The sequence below is a fragment of the Lissotriton helveticus genome, chromosome 2_1, assembly GCF_964261635.1.
Source record: "Lissotriton helveticus chromosome 2_1, aLisHel1.1, whole genome shotgun sequence".
NCBI classification, from domain to species: domain Eukaryota; kingdom Metazoa; phylum Chordata; class Amphibia; order Caudata; family Salamandridae; genus Lissotriton; species Lissotriton helveticus.
Window position 1 is genome coordinate 947,572,444 of NC_136059.1, and position 18,514 is coordinate 947,590,957.

The 18,514-nt window shown below is 46.9% G+C and overlaps 1 protein-coding gene across 2 annotated transcripts in view; it reads left to right on the forward strand.

The window, feature by feature from the left end:
• Positions 1–18,514, forward strand: part of FANCC (FA complementation group C) — a 1,254,769-nt gene that overhangs the window by 907,798 nt on the left and 328,457 nt on the right. For both annotated transcript variants that reach the window (XM_078675695.1, XM_078675696.1), the window contains one exon: positions 7,071–7,164. In XM_078675695.1, the coding sequence (XP_078531821.1) occupies positions 7,071–7,164 (94 nt within the window). The remainder of the gene's footprint in view (positions 1–7,070; positions 7,165–18,514) is intronic.

Genomic DNA, 18,514 nt, shown 5'->3' on the forward strand with positions numbered 1-18,514 from the left:
AAGAAGACTGCACACACAAGTGAACAACAACCTACACTGTGCAAAGTAAGAAGTAAACAAGGTAAGGCTTTCACTAAAAGATAAATACAATCCAAAACAATTTCACTCTTACAAAATATAGCTACACTCACCAGCACCTACTCTGTTGAGACACAGCGAAAAGAAATGAAATCCCACTAGAAAGAAAAAAAGAAATGACATTAGAAAACAAAGTGCACATCAAACACTAATCCTGAAAAAAAAAACACAGAGCCACACAAACTGCTAGAGGTACAACCTTTTTCAAAAAGACAAACATCAAGGAGAAGTAGTACAAAATACATTCACTTACCAAGCACAAGCAACTACACAAGCTGCAAACAGACACGCAACCTACAACAATCCAAACAGCAAAAGCCTGGAACAAGACAAAAATAGAGAAGAAAAAAAAATTACTACCACATTTCACAAACAATATAACAATTAAAAAAACAACACACAAATTTGCCCCCCAAATTAAAATTCGGCCAGATGGGCCATCAATTAGGGCTTAGACCAAATGAGATTAGATGAGTTTTAACATCAAGACACTGGATAATTTTTTGAATTTTTGTAAAGTGCCTGACCACTTTGGTGCCAGTCAGTCTTTTGCTACTACCAGTACCCATATCACACAGGGGCAGTAAGGACATTCATACACCTTTTGTACGTGTGACACATACAAAACATTCACACCGCCAGCCGCCCATCACTTTCACACGCCCACATATCTGACATAGCAACTACAGAAAATGATGGACTGCGTAGAGTGTCACTCAACTAGCAGTGTGTGTAGTGACCAACAGAAAGTAACTACTCACACACCGCCAGCAGAGTTCCAGTCCACCCACACCACCATCCAAGCACCAGACCATGCACACCGCCAGCCAAACCCCACTCAGCGCACACCGACAGCCAAGTACCACTCCACGCACACCATCCAGCCAAGTACCACTCCCCACACACCGCCAGCCAAACACCACTCCCCACACACCGCCAGCCAAACACCACTCCACACACACCGCCAGCCAAGCAGCACTCCGTGCACAGACAGCAAAGTAGCACTCCAGCACACCACCAGCCAAGCGCCACTCGACACACACCGCCAGCCAAGCAGCACTCCGTGCACAGACAGCAAAGTAGCACTCCACGCACACCACCAGCCAAGCGCCACTCCACACACACCGCCAGCCAAGCAGCACTCCGTGCACAGACAGCAAAGTAGCACTCCACGCACGCCACCAGCCAAGCGCCACTCAACACACACCTCCAGCCAAGCAGCACTCCACGCACACCACCAGCCAAGCGCCACTCAACACACACCTCCAGCCAAGCAGCACTCCGTGCACAGACAGCAAAGTAGCACTCCACGCACACCACCAGCCAAGCGCCACTCCACACACACCGCCAGCCAAGCAGCACTCCGTGCACAGACAGCAAAGTAGCACTCCACGCACACCACCAGCCAAGCGCCACTCCACACACACCGCCAGCCAAGCAGCACTCTACACACACCGCCAGCCAAGCAGCACTCCGTGCAGACAGCAAAGTAGCACTCCACGCACACCACCAGCCAAGCGCCACTCCACACACACCGCCAGCCAAGCAGCACTCCGTGCACAGACAGCAAAGTAGCACTCCACGCACACCACCAGCCAAGCGCCACTCCACACACACCGCCAGCCAAGCAGCACTCCGTGCACAGACAGCAAAGTAGCACTCCACGCACACCACCAGCCAAGCGCCACTCCACACACACCGCCAGCCAAGCAGCACTCCGTGCACAGACAGCAAAGTAGCACTCCACGCACACTAACAGCCAAGCGCCACTCCACACACACCGCCAGCCAAGCACCACTCCGTGCACAGACAGCAAAGTAGCACTCCACGCACACCACCTGCCAGGCGCCACTCCACAAGCACCACCAGCCAAGCACCACTCACCGCCAGCCAAGCACCATCCAGCCAAGCGCCACTCCACACACACCGCCAGCCAAGCAGCACTCCGTGCACAGACAGCAAAGTAGCACTCCACGCACACCACCAGCCAAGCGCCACTCCACACACACCGCCAGCCAAGCAGCACTCCGTGCACAGACAGCAAAGTAGCACTCCACGCACACCACCAGCCAAGCGCCACTCCACACACACCGCCAGCCAAGCAGCACTCCGTGCACAGACAGCAAAGTAGCACTCCACGCACACTAACAGCCAAGCGCCACTCCACACACACCGCCAGCAAAGCACCACTCCGTGCACAGACAGCAAAGTAGCACTCCACGCACACCACCTGCCAAGCGCCACTCCACAAGCACCACCAGCCAAGCACCACTCACCGCCAGCCAAGCACCATCCAGCCAAGCGCCACTCCACACACACTGCCAGCCAAGCGCCACTCCACACACACCGCCAGCCAAGCAGCACTCCGTGCACAGACAGCAAAGTAGCACTCCACGCACACCACCAGCCAAGCGCCACTCCACACACACCGCCAGCCAAGCAGCACTCCGTGCACAGACAGCAAAGTAGCACTCCACGCACACCACCAGCCAAGCGCCACTCCACACACACCGCCAGCCAAGCAGCACTCCGTGCACAGACAGCAAAGTAGCACTCCACGCACAACACCAGCCAAGCGCCACTCCACACACACCACCAGCCAAGCAGCACTCCGTGCACAGACAGCAAAGTAGCACTCCACGCACACCACCAGCCAAGCGCCACTCCACACACACCACCAGCCAAGCAGCACTCCGTGCACAGACAGCAAAGTAGCACTCCACGCACACCACCAGCCAAGCGCCACTCCACACACACCGCCAGCCAAGCACCACTCCGTGCACAGACAGCCAAGTACCACTCTACACACACCACCAGCCAAGTGCCACTCCACACACACCGCCAGCCAAGCACCACTCTGTGCATAGATAGCCAAGTACCCCTCCACGCACACCGCCAGCCAAACACCACTCAGCGCACACCGACAGCCAAGTACCACTCCACACACACCGCCAGCCAAGCACCGCTCCACGCACACCATCCAGCCAAGTACCACTCCCCACACACACCACCAGCAAACATGCCCAAGGGGTCGCTTCCTAAAAACTTTGTGTTAGTGGGCATTTTCCGCCCCCCCTGGGGGCAAAACGGCAAAAAAAACAGGCCGATTTGCCCCCAGGGTGGACAGAAAAACAAAAACACAATCATGTCCACCTGGAAGCGACCCTTACCCAAGGGGTCGCTTCCCAAAACAAACACATTGCCCCAACAAAAATCCCTGGTTCTAGTGGGTAATTTCTGCCCCCCCTGGGGGCAAAACGGCCGAAAAACGGGCCGATTTCCCCCCAGGGGGGGCAGAAAAACGAAAACATACTCAGACCCCACCTGGAAGCGACCCTTGCCCAAGGGGTCGCTTCCTAAAAACTAAAATTACATCCCTGGTGTCTAGTGGGCATTTTCTGTCCCCCCTGGGGGCAAAACGGCAAAAAAAAACGGGCCGATTTGCCCCCAGGGGGGACAGAAAAACGTAAACAAAATAAATGGCCGCCATCTTTGTACAAATCTATATCCCTGGTGCTAGTGGGGAATTTCTGCCCCCCCTGGGGGCAAAACGGCCGAAAAAACGGGCCGATTTCCCCCCAGGGGGGGCAGAAAAACGAAAACATATTGCCAGCCAGCCTGGAAGTGACCCTTGCCCAAGGGGTCACTTCCTAAAAACTAAAAGTATATCCCTGGTGTCTAGTGGGGGCATTTCCGCCGCACAATCGCGACGCTGTGCGCGATCGTGAGGCAGAAATGCCCTGCAAAGAGACATCAGGGGAAAGGAAAATCTCTTTCCTCTCCCCTGATGCCTCTTCGCTGCCCCAAACCCCCGCCGGAGTCCCAAAACCTACCTTCTTCTGAAGCGCGCAGGAAGCAAATGGCTTCCCGAGCGCTGGGAATCCCTGATGATGTCAGCGCGCGCTGTGCGCGCTGACGTCATCAGGGATTACCATGGGGGGGGGCGGGGGCGGCAGCGGAAGCTCTTCCACTGCCGCCCCCAGCAAAACAATGACGATCTGAGAGCCTCGGGGGGAGCGCCAGCGCTTCCCCCGAGGGTGGGGCTGATGACGAGCTGGCCTTGTCATCCGCGCAGGACAGGTAAGCGCGATGACGAGCCCAGCTCGTCATTAGCCCCGAAGGGGTTAAGGGCATCCTGTACGCCGCAGCACATCTCATCCAAGGCCTGAAGAAATATTATCACATCACCCCATCCTAATGGAACTCCGTTGGCTTCCATTGTTGGCCCGCACCAAATAAAAACAATTTAAAAAACAACTGCACAGTTTACTAAGCTGTAACAACCCGCACCCTGCTTATCTTTTAGAAAAGCTCAATATTTCTGGTGGTTCTCAGAACACCAGCAGTCTGGACACCATCAGACTACAGACTAAGGAGTGTAAAAAGTGAAAAGCAAGACGCTGCCTTTTCCATCTTCACTAACAACCAAGGGTATGGCTCAAAAACAGCAAGGCTGAGCACTCATAAACCACCAACCACAAAAAATTGCCAATGCTGCTGCTTATTTCAAAATTAATTAGAAAAAGATGTTCGTTCAACATTCATGTTGAACGAATGGGATGGTGAGAATGGTGTGAATTTTTGAGTAATTGTATATTCTGAACTGTTGTATAATATTTGTGGGAAGAATGTTTAATGTATTGTATATGTGCAAAAACTTTTTTTGAAAAAAATAAGCATGATCGAAATGATAAAATAAAAAAGCTACAAATGAGCTTAAAGATGAAATGATGGTTGGTCCGCACATCTTTTTCTAATTAATTTTGAAATAAGCAGCAGCATTGGCAATTTGTTGTGGTTGGTGGCCTTTTCCATCTGGCATCCAAGATTTGGAACAACATCCACATATCCATCAGGACCGCTCCAACGCTGCTTCAATTTAGGAAAGAATTGAAGACGAACCTTTTTTAAAGAACAATACATCACAATGCATTTATAGTCCACAAACCAGCTACCTCTCCTAATGCCAGTTGACTTTGTGCTTGTCTTTGACCCTATACAATGCTAAACTGACTTTTGGCTAGGTTGGTGCTATAGCAATGCCACATACATTCATATGTAAGTCACACCAGAAGTGAAACTGAAGCTGTTCCGTATTACCAAATAGACGAAGTAGGCACTGGCCTATGGGCCCCACTCCCTTTAAGGGCCCAGCGACAATGGATCAAAATAAAACTTAAAGTACATAAACCAGTGACAGACTCACAAAACAGTATCTTAAAAGCTCATCTTCTGGTAGCTGTCAGTTTGTAAAAAACAAAAAAAATCTGGTGCATTGGGTATTCGGAGAAAATGTGCGAGGAGGGCCCAACATTTTGACTGTCTAGGAGCCTCCATAGGGTTTAATCCGGCACTGAACTGAAGTATCTTAACAAACGTTGTCATACTTCAATGTTCCCATTGTTGGAAGCATCACTGCTAACTGAGAAATATCCATCTTGTAGTTTATTTTCTGCTTGATTGCAAGGAGAGATATGGAAGCATGGTTTAGGTGATCCACAGTGTTATTCATGGTTGCTGAAAGTAGGGGTGCTGGGGGAGATGCAGCACCCCAAAATAACTGCTTACGTTCAGAAAGTTAATGAGCAGTAAAGATGGCATTGAATTTTAGTTTTATCTGGTAACATTTGCAGTGCTTCAAAGACAGGGGTCAAATGTCAGGCAATAACTTTTAGCAAATGGCTGTTTATTCTTTTAAGATGGAAACTGGTGTTACTCTATGTAACTGCAGAGCAAGATGATTTGCAATCTTGCAGGGGTAAAGTAGATGTCATTTTCTCTAACACATGATAACATTGAAATGCCCGTAAATTAAATGTACAAATGTTTCAGACCAGACTATTTTAGCTGCTCGGAAAGCAGAAATGAAGCACATTTCTTTTTGTGTAATTCTAGAAATTCTTTGATTTTTAGAAAGCTTTATTCTGACCCTATTAAAACAAAAATATCAATAGGATCAGAATAATTAAAGGTATACATATCTTCTGAAATCCAATGTCCACACATTATCGTTTGTGTATTTTTATCAGTAAAAACTGTGCACCAGAGCAAGTTACTGGCTATTTCATTGGAAAATGTGCCTTCTGTGAATGATTGTGCACTACTACGCTATAGTAACATATTTGCAACAGTGTTCTACAAAGAGCACCAACAGCTGCATACTACACCCTTACTTGGGAGTTTCACAATCCATATGACTTCAGTGATGTATCTTTGGTGGCAGCACCCCCGCCCCTATTGTTCAAGGACCCCTGGTGCCATTATCAGCCTGCTGGAGACTTTCATTGTAATTGATACATCTGGGTTAAGGATTTTCTCCCCCAGTGCCTGGTGAGACCTCGACGATTAAATAAGGGGTAAGTGCTTTCTGCCCCTAAACATTACCTAGGTTCATGCTTGGTGATTCAACGTAGCTCAAAATTGATATAGTCATTGCGGGGCAGTGTTTATGAACAATCGCTTCTTGGCAGAGCTATGTATACAATGATGCAACTTTTTCCATGGTCTTTCTAAACCCTGACTATAAAAGGGCTGTTGGCTACCCTTGAAAGTAGGAAGTGCCATCTTAAGCTGTGGCCATTGCCTTAAGCACACTTGAAGCTAAAAAAACAACATGGAGGTCTGATTATACACGTCAATGAGCTGTGAGTGTATGATTAATGGTGAACCATATATTTCTGGCAATTTTTTTCCATTTAGAAGTGTTTGGGGGCACCGTTGTGCTATAAATGTGATTAATAGTACTCCTGCTGCTGTATTTACAAGCCTATCTTCCAGGTCCAGACATAAGTGATTACAGATTGATGCTCTCACATCGAGTTGCTCAAGATTGGAGGCCCTGTTCATGGGCTAGTAATCAATGTTGACCATTAATCTGTTCTCGGCTTGCTGTTTCCTCTATAGAGTACTATGCTCGGTCTTTAACTCAAAAGCTTCTTGATTTACTGAATTTGAAAGTGTTTTTTTTAACTGTGTAACTTGTTCTTGTTTAGAAATGCGCTTCTGGGAACGGATGGCTCTTCAAAAGTCCTAACAATAATTCGACTTTTTACTCGAAGTTTTGTCCAGTCACACCAAAAGAATAAGGTAAGGGGTTAGTGAAGCAAATTATATTTTAGTATACTGGTCTCACACTGCCTTAAGAATATTAGCAGAAACAAAAGGGACTCCTGTGCATAATTCCAGAATACTGAAGTAGATGCATTTGAACGAGGCATTTGGTAACGATTTAGATAAAACTGAAGTATATGGAAAAAGTTCAACTGTCCTGGGCTTAATCAGTTGCTGAATGTCTGTTTTTGCAATAAGAATATTTAATTACACTTTCGCTGCTGTCAGCACTGTTCAGATCTGTCATAAAAGAGGCAGGCTTGTGAAAATGTGCTAATGCTTTTCAGAGTGCTAGTCGCTCAGCTCTTCCCCGGCTAACTGTGATTTTGCTTTCAAGAGCTCATTATCTGCCTAAATTATCTATAAAGGTTTGCTGAGTTTTATTAGCTGGACTAGCATATTAAAACTCACCTTTGCTGAAATGTTTCTGTGCTTGGTTTCCAACCTTAAACTGCTCTGCTGTGTAGCCTTTGCTGGGCAAATGGCTCCAACCAACAGCAGGTGGGATCAGCATATTTTCTCTTCAGTGCTCAGCGACTTCTGGATTTGCAAGATATCAAGTTAGTTTGCACAACACCCGGAGGCCTCGACTTCAAGGCCCTTTCCTACAGTATGAAAAGATGACTGGCCTTTCAGCTCTGCAGAGGCGAAGCCAATTCCTGTGGCTTGAAAAATTCTAAATGCTCATTCTGGCCCAGGTTGTACCCCTAGCCATAGAGATTCTGTAACTTCGCTCAATCCAGTCGGGGAAACATGACATTAAATCCTCAATTGTATGGCTGAGGCCAAACTCCTCATGTCTGGTCTCCTCTCCTCTCTCCTTGTGTCACCTCTAGTCTCCTCTCTTCCAAAATACGGCTTCTTTATGAGGATCATGCTTCACCTGTGAAAACCATAACAATTCTACATGGGTGTTCTAACTGGGAATACTACAACCTGCCTGTGCTAATAGGAGTAAAAACCTAATGAAAGCTGTGCACCTGGCCGATAAGTGTACCATCGTTGTACACCATGGGCAGAGTTTAGAGAATCTCCGGCCAGCGGGCTCTTGGTGGACCAGCAAACGTCAGGTTTTCATCCCTCACAGCAGCTATTTGTGATAGCCTTGGGCATCAGGGGGAATCACACACTCCTCCCCTGAGAGCGACAAGACTCCGTAGGATCACATTCACCACTTCAGAGCTGGTGGCATTCTTCATCCTAGTATTTTCTTTTTTTATGACAAAAGAAATTTGCAGTTTCAATCTCCATTTGAATCAAGACACAGCTGCCCAGTCTGCGGATGCCTCTGCCCAGTCTGCGGATGCCTCTGCAGAGCTGTATAATAAATCTTCACTAAATAGGTCGTCTGGTGTGGCTAGATGTGGCTCCTCCTGAAGGTGGTAGACTCTGTATTTAGTCAATACTAATGTATTTGCTTGGTTCGAGCTCTGTGATAAGCTCCTTTAAAAAAAAATATATATAATGATTTTTAGATTACAGAATTAAATAATATGTGATATGCCTCTTAAGGATCCATGGCCTATAATAAAAAGACAATATGATTTGTAGAGACATTTTGATATCCCTTGCCTTAATTTTTCCAGGGCGAGGTTTTTGTGATCTTCCCTTTAAAAAATTTAAACCACAAAATAAAAACCAGCAAGGAAAATATTTACTTTTTTTTATTAATATCTTTTTATTTTTTGTTGTTGTAAACAACAACATTACAATCATTACATACATATCAAGAAATAACAAACTCAGATTGCTAGCATCGGTTTACAAATCAGATAATTATACATGTGGGTGTATCATATATTCACTCTGGACAATTTTGTAGTTCGTTCTATCATGCTAAAGCAATATTTTCCTTTTTTATATGCTGCTTGTGGCGCAGACAATGTAGACCACCATTTCATTGAATTGCACACTGTGCATGGAATGTTTTAGTACTTTCTCAACGTGTACAAATCAACTCGAATGTTCGAAATAACGTCAGACTCCTCTGAATCAGTTTGAATTGCATTTTGATATCCCTTGCCTTAATTTTTCCAGGGCGAGGTTTTTGTGATCTTCCTCCTAAAAAATTTAAACCACAAAATAAAAACCAACAAGGAAAATATTTACTTTTTTTTTAATTAATATCTTTTTATTTTTTGTTGTTGTAAACAACAACATTACAATCATTACATACATATCAAGAAATAACAAACTCAGATTCCTAGCATCGGTTTACAAAGCAGATAATTATACATGTCGGTGTATCATATATTCACTCTGGACAATTTTGTAGTTCTTTCTATCATGCTAAATCAATATTTTCCTTTTTTATATGCTGCTTGTGGCGCAGACAATGTAGACCACCATTTCATTGAATTGCACACTGTGCATGGAATGTTTTAGTACTTTCTCACCGTGTACAAATCAACTCGAATGTTCGAAATAACGTCAGGCTCCTCTGAATCAGTTTGAATTGCCAAAGCACAGCGATACATTGAATTTTCAGAAAATAACACACGGTGCTATTGCAATGCCTGTCTGTATTATGAGGATCCTTTATTTGTCTTCCAGTTACAGTCCATAATTTAAAAGATTTCACAAAGCAGACAACTAGCGTGTTTTGATCCATATATTTGGAACTTCTTCAAGGGTAATGCGCACAGTCTGGTTTATGTTCACCATTGCCATCAGCAGTGGCGGCTCCTCCACTATGGCGGAGAAGCGTAGCCTCACCTGTTTAAAGCAGTGAGAAGAAGGGAAACATAAAATGATAATAACTTTAACTTATTATCATTTTAAGTTTCTGTGCAGCTTTGCATGCAGGTGGGTGGACAGGGCTGCTCTGCTCTCAGAGCAGGGCAGGGGCGGAGTGGTTTGCCCACTCCTAAGTGCACATGACTGTTTGGCTCTTTCGAGCCACCCAAACCAGTCATTCACACTTTCCTTGTTCTCCCTGCTGGCTGCATTACAGCCTGTGTGGAGAACATGTCCAGGCCCCCATTCCCTGGCTGAGCTTCGAACCAGGACACAGGGGAGCCTTGCTGTGCTTCCTGTTCCTCGAGTCCCACAAGGAGAGCAGGAGCAGAGATGCGGGACCCGGAGACAAGGTAAACAGTTTATTTTTTTTAAACATTTTTTACATTGCACGGTCCGAGGGAAAAAGCTCCCTATTTTGAATGGATCCGCAAGGTACTTAAGCAAGCCATTGCCTTTTCAGAAATCCAGAGCTCAGCGTACCTGCAGTGTGCTTATTGGGTGCACAATGATGAAGGCTTCATAGTGGGACATGATCTTGCTGCACTGGTCAGGGGAGGTCTTTGTAAACCTTACTCTCCTCCTTTGTTCTTTGCCACTCCTATTATTCAAAAGCGCAAACTCAATTCAGAAAGTGCTGGCTTACACTGTGATCTTGTTCGACCTTATGTGGAACAAACAATAATGGGTGCAGGGCCGACTTTTGGCATGGGCGAGCTGGGCCCAGGCCACCAATCTTCAGAGGGTTGAAAAGAACTGTCTGCGTAAAGGTCCTGCAAACAGCAAAGCCCCCTAACTTGGCTCCAGTGATTCCTTTTTAAGTGCTTTTAATTGTTTTTAACGTGCCAGAGTCACTGCTTCTTAGCACCATATCAGCGCCCTAACTTTCCCGCACACCTGCCTCTCACCCCCTGGCACCACACATCAACGCCCCCTCCACAACAAACAACTTAGAACCAGTAGGAGGAAGCTCGTTTGTGGATGAATAAGGTGAGCTGGGTGGAGGTGCAGAGATGTGTGTTCAGAGGCAACTCACTGCCATGATGTAGCCAGCCAAGGACTGGCCAATGAAAAGAGGTTGCTGCTTCATTTTATTTACCAGCAGTAGCGGCTCATGGCGCTATTGGAGTTAGGGCAAGCCCTGACTGTATAGATATTTAAACTAGAATATGTACATAAGTTGTTGAGACAAATGTAAAGACTTTATTAGCTTTAACCTGTGCTGCCTTCCATTAGACTGCACACTAGATGAGGAGTTTGCCATATTGCTGTCTAAGCATATCATGTATATCTAAACACACATGCTGCAAATTAAAAATGTTACCTCTGAAAATCAGTTTGTGTCTTGCTTCATTGTTGAATCACTTGTGACCATAATACATCCCAGGCGAAGGAAAGTAACAGAAATCGGGTATAGGGGGTCCACAAGGAATCTTAACGCACCCATTCACGGAGACGTACTATTGTGGGGAAAGGTGACAATCATATTTCTCCTGAAGTTGAGGGACAGCATTCTTCTCAGAGACACAGGGAAGCCAGGCCTTCTACGCACATGTATGTAAAGCACAGCAGTATGAATGCCACAACCTTAGTGTCTGGGAGCAAGTCCAAAGACTGAATGCATTGGGAAATACCATAAAAGTTCTTCATTGTGAGCAACACACATGAGGCAGCATTGATCTATGCTGGTTCTCTTTGGCTCAGTGAGCCAGCGATGTGTTGATGATAGACTTCTTACTGAAAGGCAATGCCTGTTTCAATCACTACATACTGTGAAAAGCAGACCGAATCAGCCTTCTTCCTAATAAATCTAGAGCCATCAAAATGCGTGTTTATAATTAGATGTCAGGACATCCTCCACAACTCCTGCGCACTGATGTCAGTTCCTTTCTTTCTGTGCCATTAGCTATAGATCCGGAGCTCCTTGTGTGTCTTTCAAACATTGTACCTCAAATTTGTCCAGTGTGCAAAACGGCAGGTTTCAAGCTGTATATGGACTTTTGCAAACAAATGTTTGTGACAATCCTACAAGTCATGTCGGCACAAACCGAGTTTACAGGGACGAATGCCATACTGCTTCAGATCAAAGAGCTCCGCGCAGCTATGCTCTGGCACTTTGGATCCCTACTGACTGCTTCTGGCACATCTCCGGCGCCAAGGAGCCAAAAAGCCCTCCATGTGGAGTACCACCAGTTGATTCGCCCTCAGTGGCAGTTGGACCGTGCACTACCGTCTCGCCTCCGGCTCCATTGTTTTTCCCTGTTTCCAACACCAAGACCTGTGCCGGCCCCGGGTTCCTTCATGCCTATTCTACTTCCATTGACGCCAGTGGAGGAGGACTCGATCATTCTCTTAGACATCGAGTCACTGTTGATCCAACCTCGAATGAAGAATCCACTTGAGGCGCTTCTTCATTCATTATGACCAAGGTGATGTGTTCGCTCAGCTCTACAGTGATGATAGTTTTTTACGAGGACTTGAGGGAGGCTAGAACTCAGGACCTCTCCAGATGCAGCTCTTTTTTTCTCCTCCCGGACCTGCCACAGAGGAATCTGCCTCCAATCCTAGGGTTATGCATGGGGGGACCAAGTGCTCAACCTGTAGCTCCCCACTATGGAGGTGAAAACTAATGTTTTTACCAAGGTCCTGCAACCAAGGCACATTTCTGCTGAGCATCTTCTCCCATTTAATGAGGCACTAACAGACAATTTATTAGGGGCCTGGGCCAAACATTTCTCTGGGTCTCCTGTGAACCGATAAATTGCCAGGTACCATCATCGACCCTGCTTTCCTGTCGCTGCACCCTTTACCCGGCAACCTAATCAGTTGCAGCACTCCTTTCATGGTTTTGGACGGTGTATCCCTTAACGCCAGCTTGTCCAAACCCCTCAGGGGACCTAGCAATTTTGCAGTTGCGGCCAAGGTGCCCACTCAGCCAAGGTCAGCAGGTCAGAGCAAGGTCAGCGGCCAGACAACTATAAACAAAATACCTCTAACCTGACCTATTTACTTTCAAAAAATTGAATGAATCTAAACATTTCATAAGGGTGCAACACTGAGAAGGAGTATTCAGGCAGACATATTTTCCTTTACTTTTATCTTTATTTTCATTTTCATAATTTGAGAAGAGAAAACATTTTATAAAACATATAGCATTTTTTGGATATTTTGTAATGCAAATTCGATATTTTCTGTGCTAGTAATTCATTATTTACAGTGCTGATTTAAATATGAATATGAACCCCACATATACGCCATAAAGTGCCAATAATCTGTCTTTCATTCATACCACAGCATTCACACAAAATCAATCATACTCATACTAATAACAAACAAGCATTTACAATGCAATGGTCTCGGCATTGTTAAAGTTAGAGCTATTGGCATTGCTCATGACATTTTTGTTTATGTTTTAGTTTTTAAAACATAAATAAATGGCATTGTCAATTACAATGCCAATAGATTAATCTCTTGCAAATGTGAGACCTATTGCATTTGCAACCACACACAGAGCCACACACACAAAGCCACCCACACACACATAGAGACACACACACAAAGCCACCCACACACACACAGAGAGCCACCCACACAGTGCCCCCTACATACACAGAGCCACCCACAAAGAGAGCCACTTACAAAAAAAGCTACCCACACAGAGCCACACACACACACACAGCCCCCCACACACACACACAGAGCCCCACACACACACACACACACAGCCCCCCACACACAGAGCCCCCCACACACACACACACATCCCCACACACACACACACAGAGCCCCCCACACACACAGAGAGCCCCCCACACGCACAGAGAGCCTCTCACACACACAGAGAGCCCCCCCCCCACACAGAGAGAGAGCCCCCCACACACACACAGAGCCCTACACACACACACAGCCACACAGAGCCACACACACAGCCACACACACACAGCCACACACACAGAGCCACACACACAGAGCCACACAGAGCCACACACACAGAGCCACACACACAGAGCCACACACACAGAGCCACACACACAGAGCCACACACACACAGAGCCACACACACACAGAGCCACACACACACAGAGCCACACACAGAGCCACACACACACAGAGCCACACACACAGAGAGCCTCACACACACACTCACACAGAGAGCCACACACACACTCACACAGAGAGCCACACACACACACAGAGAGCCACACACACTCACACAGAGAGCCACACACACTCACACAGAGAGCCACACACACACTCACACAGGGAGCCACACACACACTCACACAGGGAGCCACACACACACTCACGCAGAGAGCCACACACACACACAGAGAGCCACACACCACCTGACTTCTTAGTTATTCCTGTGTGTGCCATGGCTCAAAATGTGTGCCAATCTGTCCAGAACGACCCCATCCTGCGTGCCATTTTCTAAGCATAGGACAATGTCTTCTGTTATTCCTAATATAGATATTGTTTTTAATACCTCCATAATCCCCCTGTCCCCTCCTGTCCTGGTTCTTGGTGATAAGGATGCTGTCAGGCAGGCCTTGTTTCCCTGCCCAGGCCAGGTCTGGTATTATGGGGTTTTGATCCCTAAAAGGATTTCAGGCTAGTCTTAGATTTGACTGAAGAGGCGGGAGGGGGGGGGGGGCGGCGATAGAAGGGTCAGATCAATGGACAGGCCTTATCGATAAAAGAGGGATAGGCGTCAACCCCTCCCCCCTCTGTTCTATTCACCAGTCACGCACAACAGACAGCACACGCACATACAACAATTTCAGTACCACAGCTGCACATAGACACACCCATGCACTCATGGGCAAACTGCCACAGACACACATGTACATATATTCAGAGATCCATACACAGGCACGCAAAGAAAACACGCAGAGACACACTGTGACGCAAACAGACACACACCCATTAGCTGGCTTATACACACAACTACATGGCCAAATGCACTCACAAGCATGTACAGAGGCATGCAGGCACATGACCATAGGCGCACACAGAAACACATACATAGACGCGTCATTACATACACAGGCACGTGACCACATACACACAGAAACACATAGAAATACACACAGATGTACACACATGAATAGGCACTGCCACCTACACAAGAGTACAGGCACGCAGACATACTTCCATACGTAGATAGACGCAAACAGACACAGGTTTTAGACACAAAAGCAGACAAGCAACTCGAAGCACAACAGACACAGGCACAAAAGTACACATGGAATGGAACCCACAAATACAGTATATGACAACAAGACTCACACAGGGAGCCACACACACACTCACACAGAGAGCCACACACCACCTGACTTCTTAGTTATTCCTGTGTGTGCCATGGCTCAAAATGTGTGCCAATCTTCCAGAACAACCCCATCCTGCGTGCCATTTTCTAAGCATAGGACAATGTCTCCTGTTATTCCTAATATAGAGATTGTTTTTAATACCTACATAATCCCCCTGTCCCCCTCTGTCCTGGTTCTTGGTGATAAGGATGCTGTCAGGCAGGCCTGGTTTCCCTGCCCAGGCCATCTGGTTTTAATCCCTAAAAGGATTCCAGGCTAGTCTTAGATTTGACTGAAGATGCGGGGGGTGGGGGTGGGGGGAGGGCAATAGAAGGGTCAGATCAATGGACAAGGATAGGCCTTATCGATAAAGGAGGGATAGGCGTCAACCCCTCCCCCCTCTGTTCTATTCACCAGTCATGCACAACAGACGGCACACGCACATACAACAATTTCAGTACCACAGCTGCACATAGACACACCCATGCACTCATGGGCAAACTGCCACAGACACATGTACATACATTCAGAGATGCATACACAAGCATGCAAAGAAAACACGCAGAGACACACTGTGACGCAAACAGATACACACACATTAGCTGGCTTATACACACAACTACATGGCCAACTGCACTCACAAGCATGTACAGAGGCATGCAGGCACATGACCATAGGCGCACACAGAAACACATACATAGACACGTCATTACATACACAGACACGTGACCACATACACACAGAAACACATATAGAAATACACACAGATGTACACACACATGAATAGGCACTGCCACCTACACAAGAGTACAGGCACGCAGACATACTTCCATACGTAGATAGTCGCAAACAGACACAGGTTTTAGACACAAAAGCAGACAAGCAACTCGAAGCACAACAGACACAGGCACAAAAGTACACATGGAATGGAAGCCCACAAATACAGTAAATGACAACAAGCACACATACACACACACACACATACACATTACTGTTGTCAAATCAGATTTATAGCCACACACGCACATCATTTTACACAATTTACACGAAGTTGTACCAAGAGACAGGCACATCCCTAAACACATATGCAATACACATTGACAGAGCCACGCACACACACACAGAGCCACATAGAGCCACACACAGAGCCACACACACAGAGCCACACACACAGAGCCACACACACAGAGCCACTCACACAGAGCCACTCACACAGAGCCACTCACACAGAGCCACTCACACAGAGCCACACATGCAGAGCCACACACAGAGCCACACACAGAGCCACACACACATACAGAGAGCCACACACACAGAGAGAGCCACACACACAGAGAGCCTCACACACACACTCACACAGAGAGCCACACACACACAGAACCACACACACACTCACACAGAGAGCCACACTCACACAGAGAGCCACACACACGCTCACACAGAGAGCCACACACACACAGAACCACACACACACTCACACAGAGAGCCACACTCACACAGAGAGCCACACACACACACTCACACAGAGAGCCACACACACTCACACAGAGAGCCACACACACTCACACAGAGAGCCACACACACACACTCACACAGGGAGCCACACACACACACTCACACAGAGAGCCACACACACACACAGAGAGCCACACACCACCTGACTTCTTAGTTATTCCTGTGTGTGCCTTGGCTCAAAATGTGTGCCAATCTGTCCAGAACGACCCCATCCTGCGTGCCATTTTCTAAGCATAGGACAATGTCTCCTGTTATTCCTAATATAGATATTATTTTTAATACCTCCATAATCCCCCTGTCCCCTCCTGTCCTGGTCCTTGGTGATAAGGATGCTGTCAGGCAGGCCTTGTTTCCCTGCCCAGGCCAGGTCTGGTATTATGGGGTTTTGATCCCTAAAAGGATTCCAGGCTAGTCTTAGATTTGACTGAAGAGGCGGGGGGGGGGGACGGCGATAGAATGGTCAGATCAATGGACAGGCCTAATCGATAAAGGAGGGATAGGCGTCAACCCCTCCCCCCTCTGTTCTATTCACCAGTCACGCACAACAGACAGCACACGCACATACAACAATTTCAGTACCACAGCTGCACATAGACACACCCATGCACTCATGGGCAAACTGCCACAGACACACATGTACATACATTCAGAGATCCATACACAGGCACGCAAAGAAAACACGCAGAGACACACTGTGACGCAAACAGACACACACCCATTAGCTGGCTTATACACACAACTACATGGCCAAATGCACTCACAAGCATGTACAGAGGCATGCAGGCACATGACCATAGGCGCACACAGAAACACATACATAGACACGTCATTACATACACAGGCACGTGACCACATACACACAGAAACACATAGAAATACACGCAGATTGTACACACATGAATAGGCACTGCCACCTACACAAGAGTACAGGCACGCAGACATACTTCCATGCGTAGATAGACGCAAACAGACACAGGTTTTAGACACAAAAGCAGACAAGCAACTCGAAGCACAACAGACACAGGCACAAAAGTACACATGGAATGGAAGCCCACAAATACAGTAAATGACAACAAGACTCACACAGGGAGCCACACACACACTCACACTCACACAGAGAGCCACACACCACCTGACTTCTTAGTTATTCCTGTGTGTGCCATGGCTCAAAATGTTTGCCAATCTTCCAGAACAACCCCATCCTGCGTGCCATTTTCTAAGAATAGGACAATGTCTCCTGTTATTCCTAATATAGAGATTGTTTTTAATACCTACATAATCCCCCTGTCCCCCTCTGTCCTGGTTCTTGGTGATAAGGATGCTGTCAGGCAGGCCTGGTTTCCCTGCCCAGGCCATCTGGTTTTAATCCCTAAAAGGATTCCAGGCTAGTCTTAGATTTGACTGAAGATGGGGGGGGGGGGGAGGGCAATAGAAGGGTCAGATCAATGGACAAGGACAGGCCTTATCGATAAAGGAGGGATAGGCGTCAACCCCTCCCCCCTCTGTTCTATTCACCAGTCACGCACAACAGATGGCACACGCACATACAACAATTTCAGTACCACAGCTGCACATAGACACACCCATGCACTCATGGGCAAACTGCCACAGACACATGTACATACATTCAGAGATGCATACACAAGCATGCAAAGAAAACACGCAGACACACTGTGATGCAAACAGATACACACACATTAGCTGGCTTATACACACAACTACATGGCCAACTGCACTCACAAGCATGTACAGAGGCATGCAGGCAC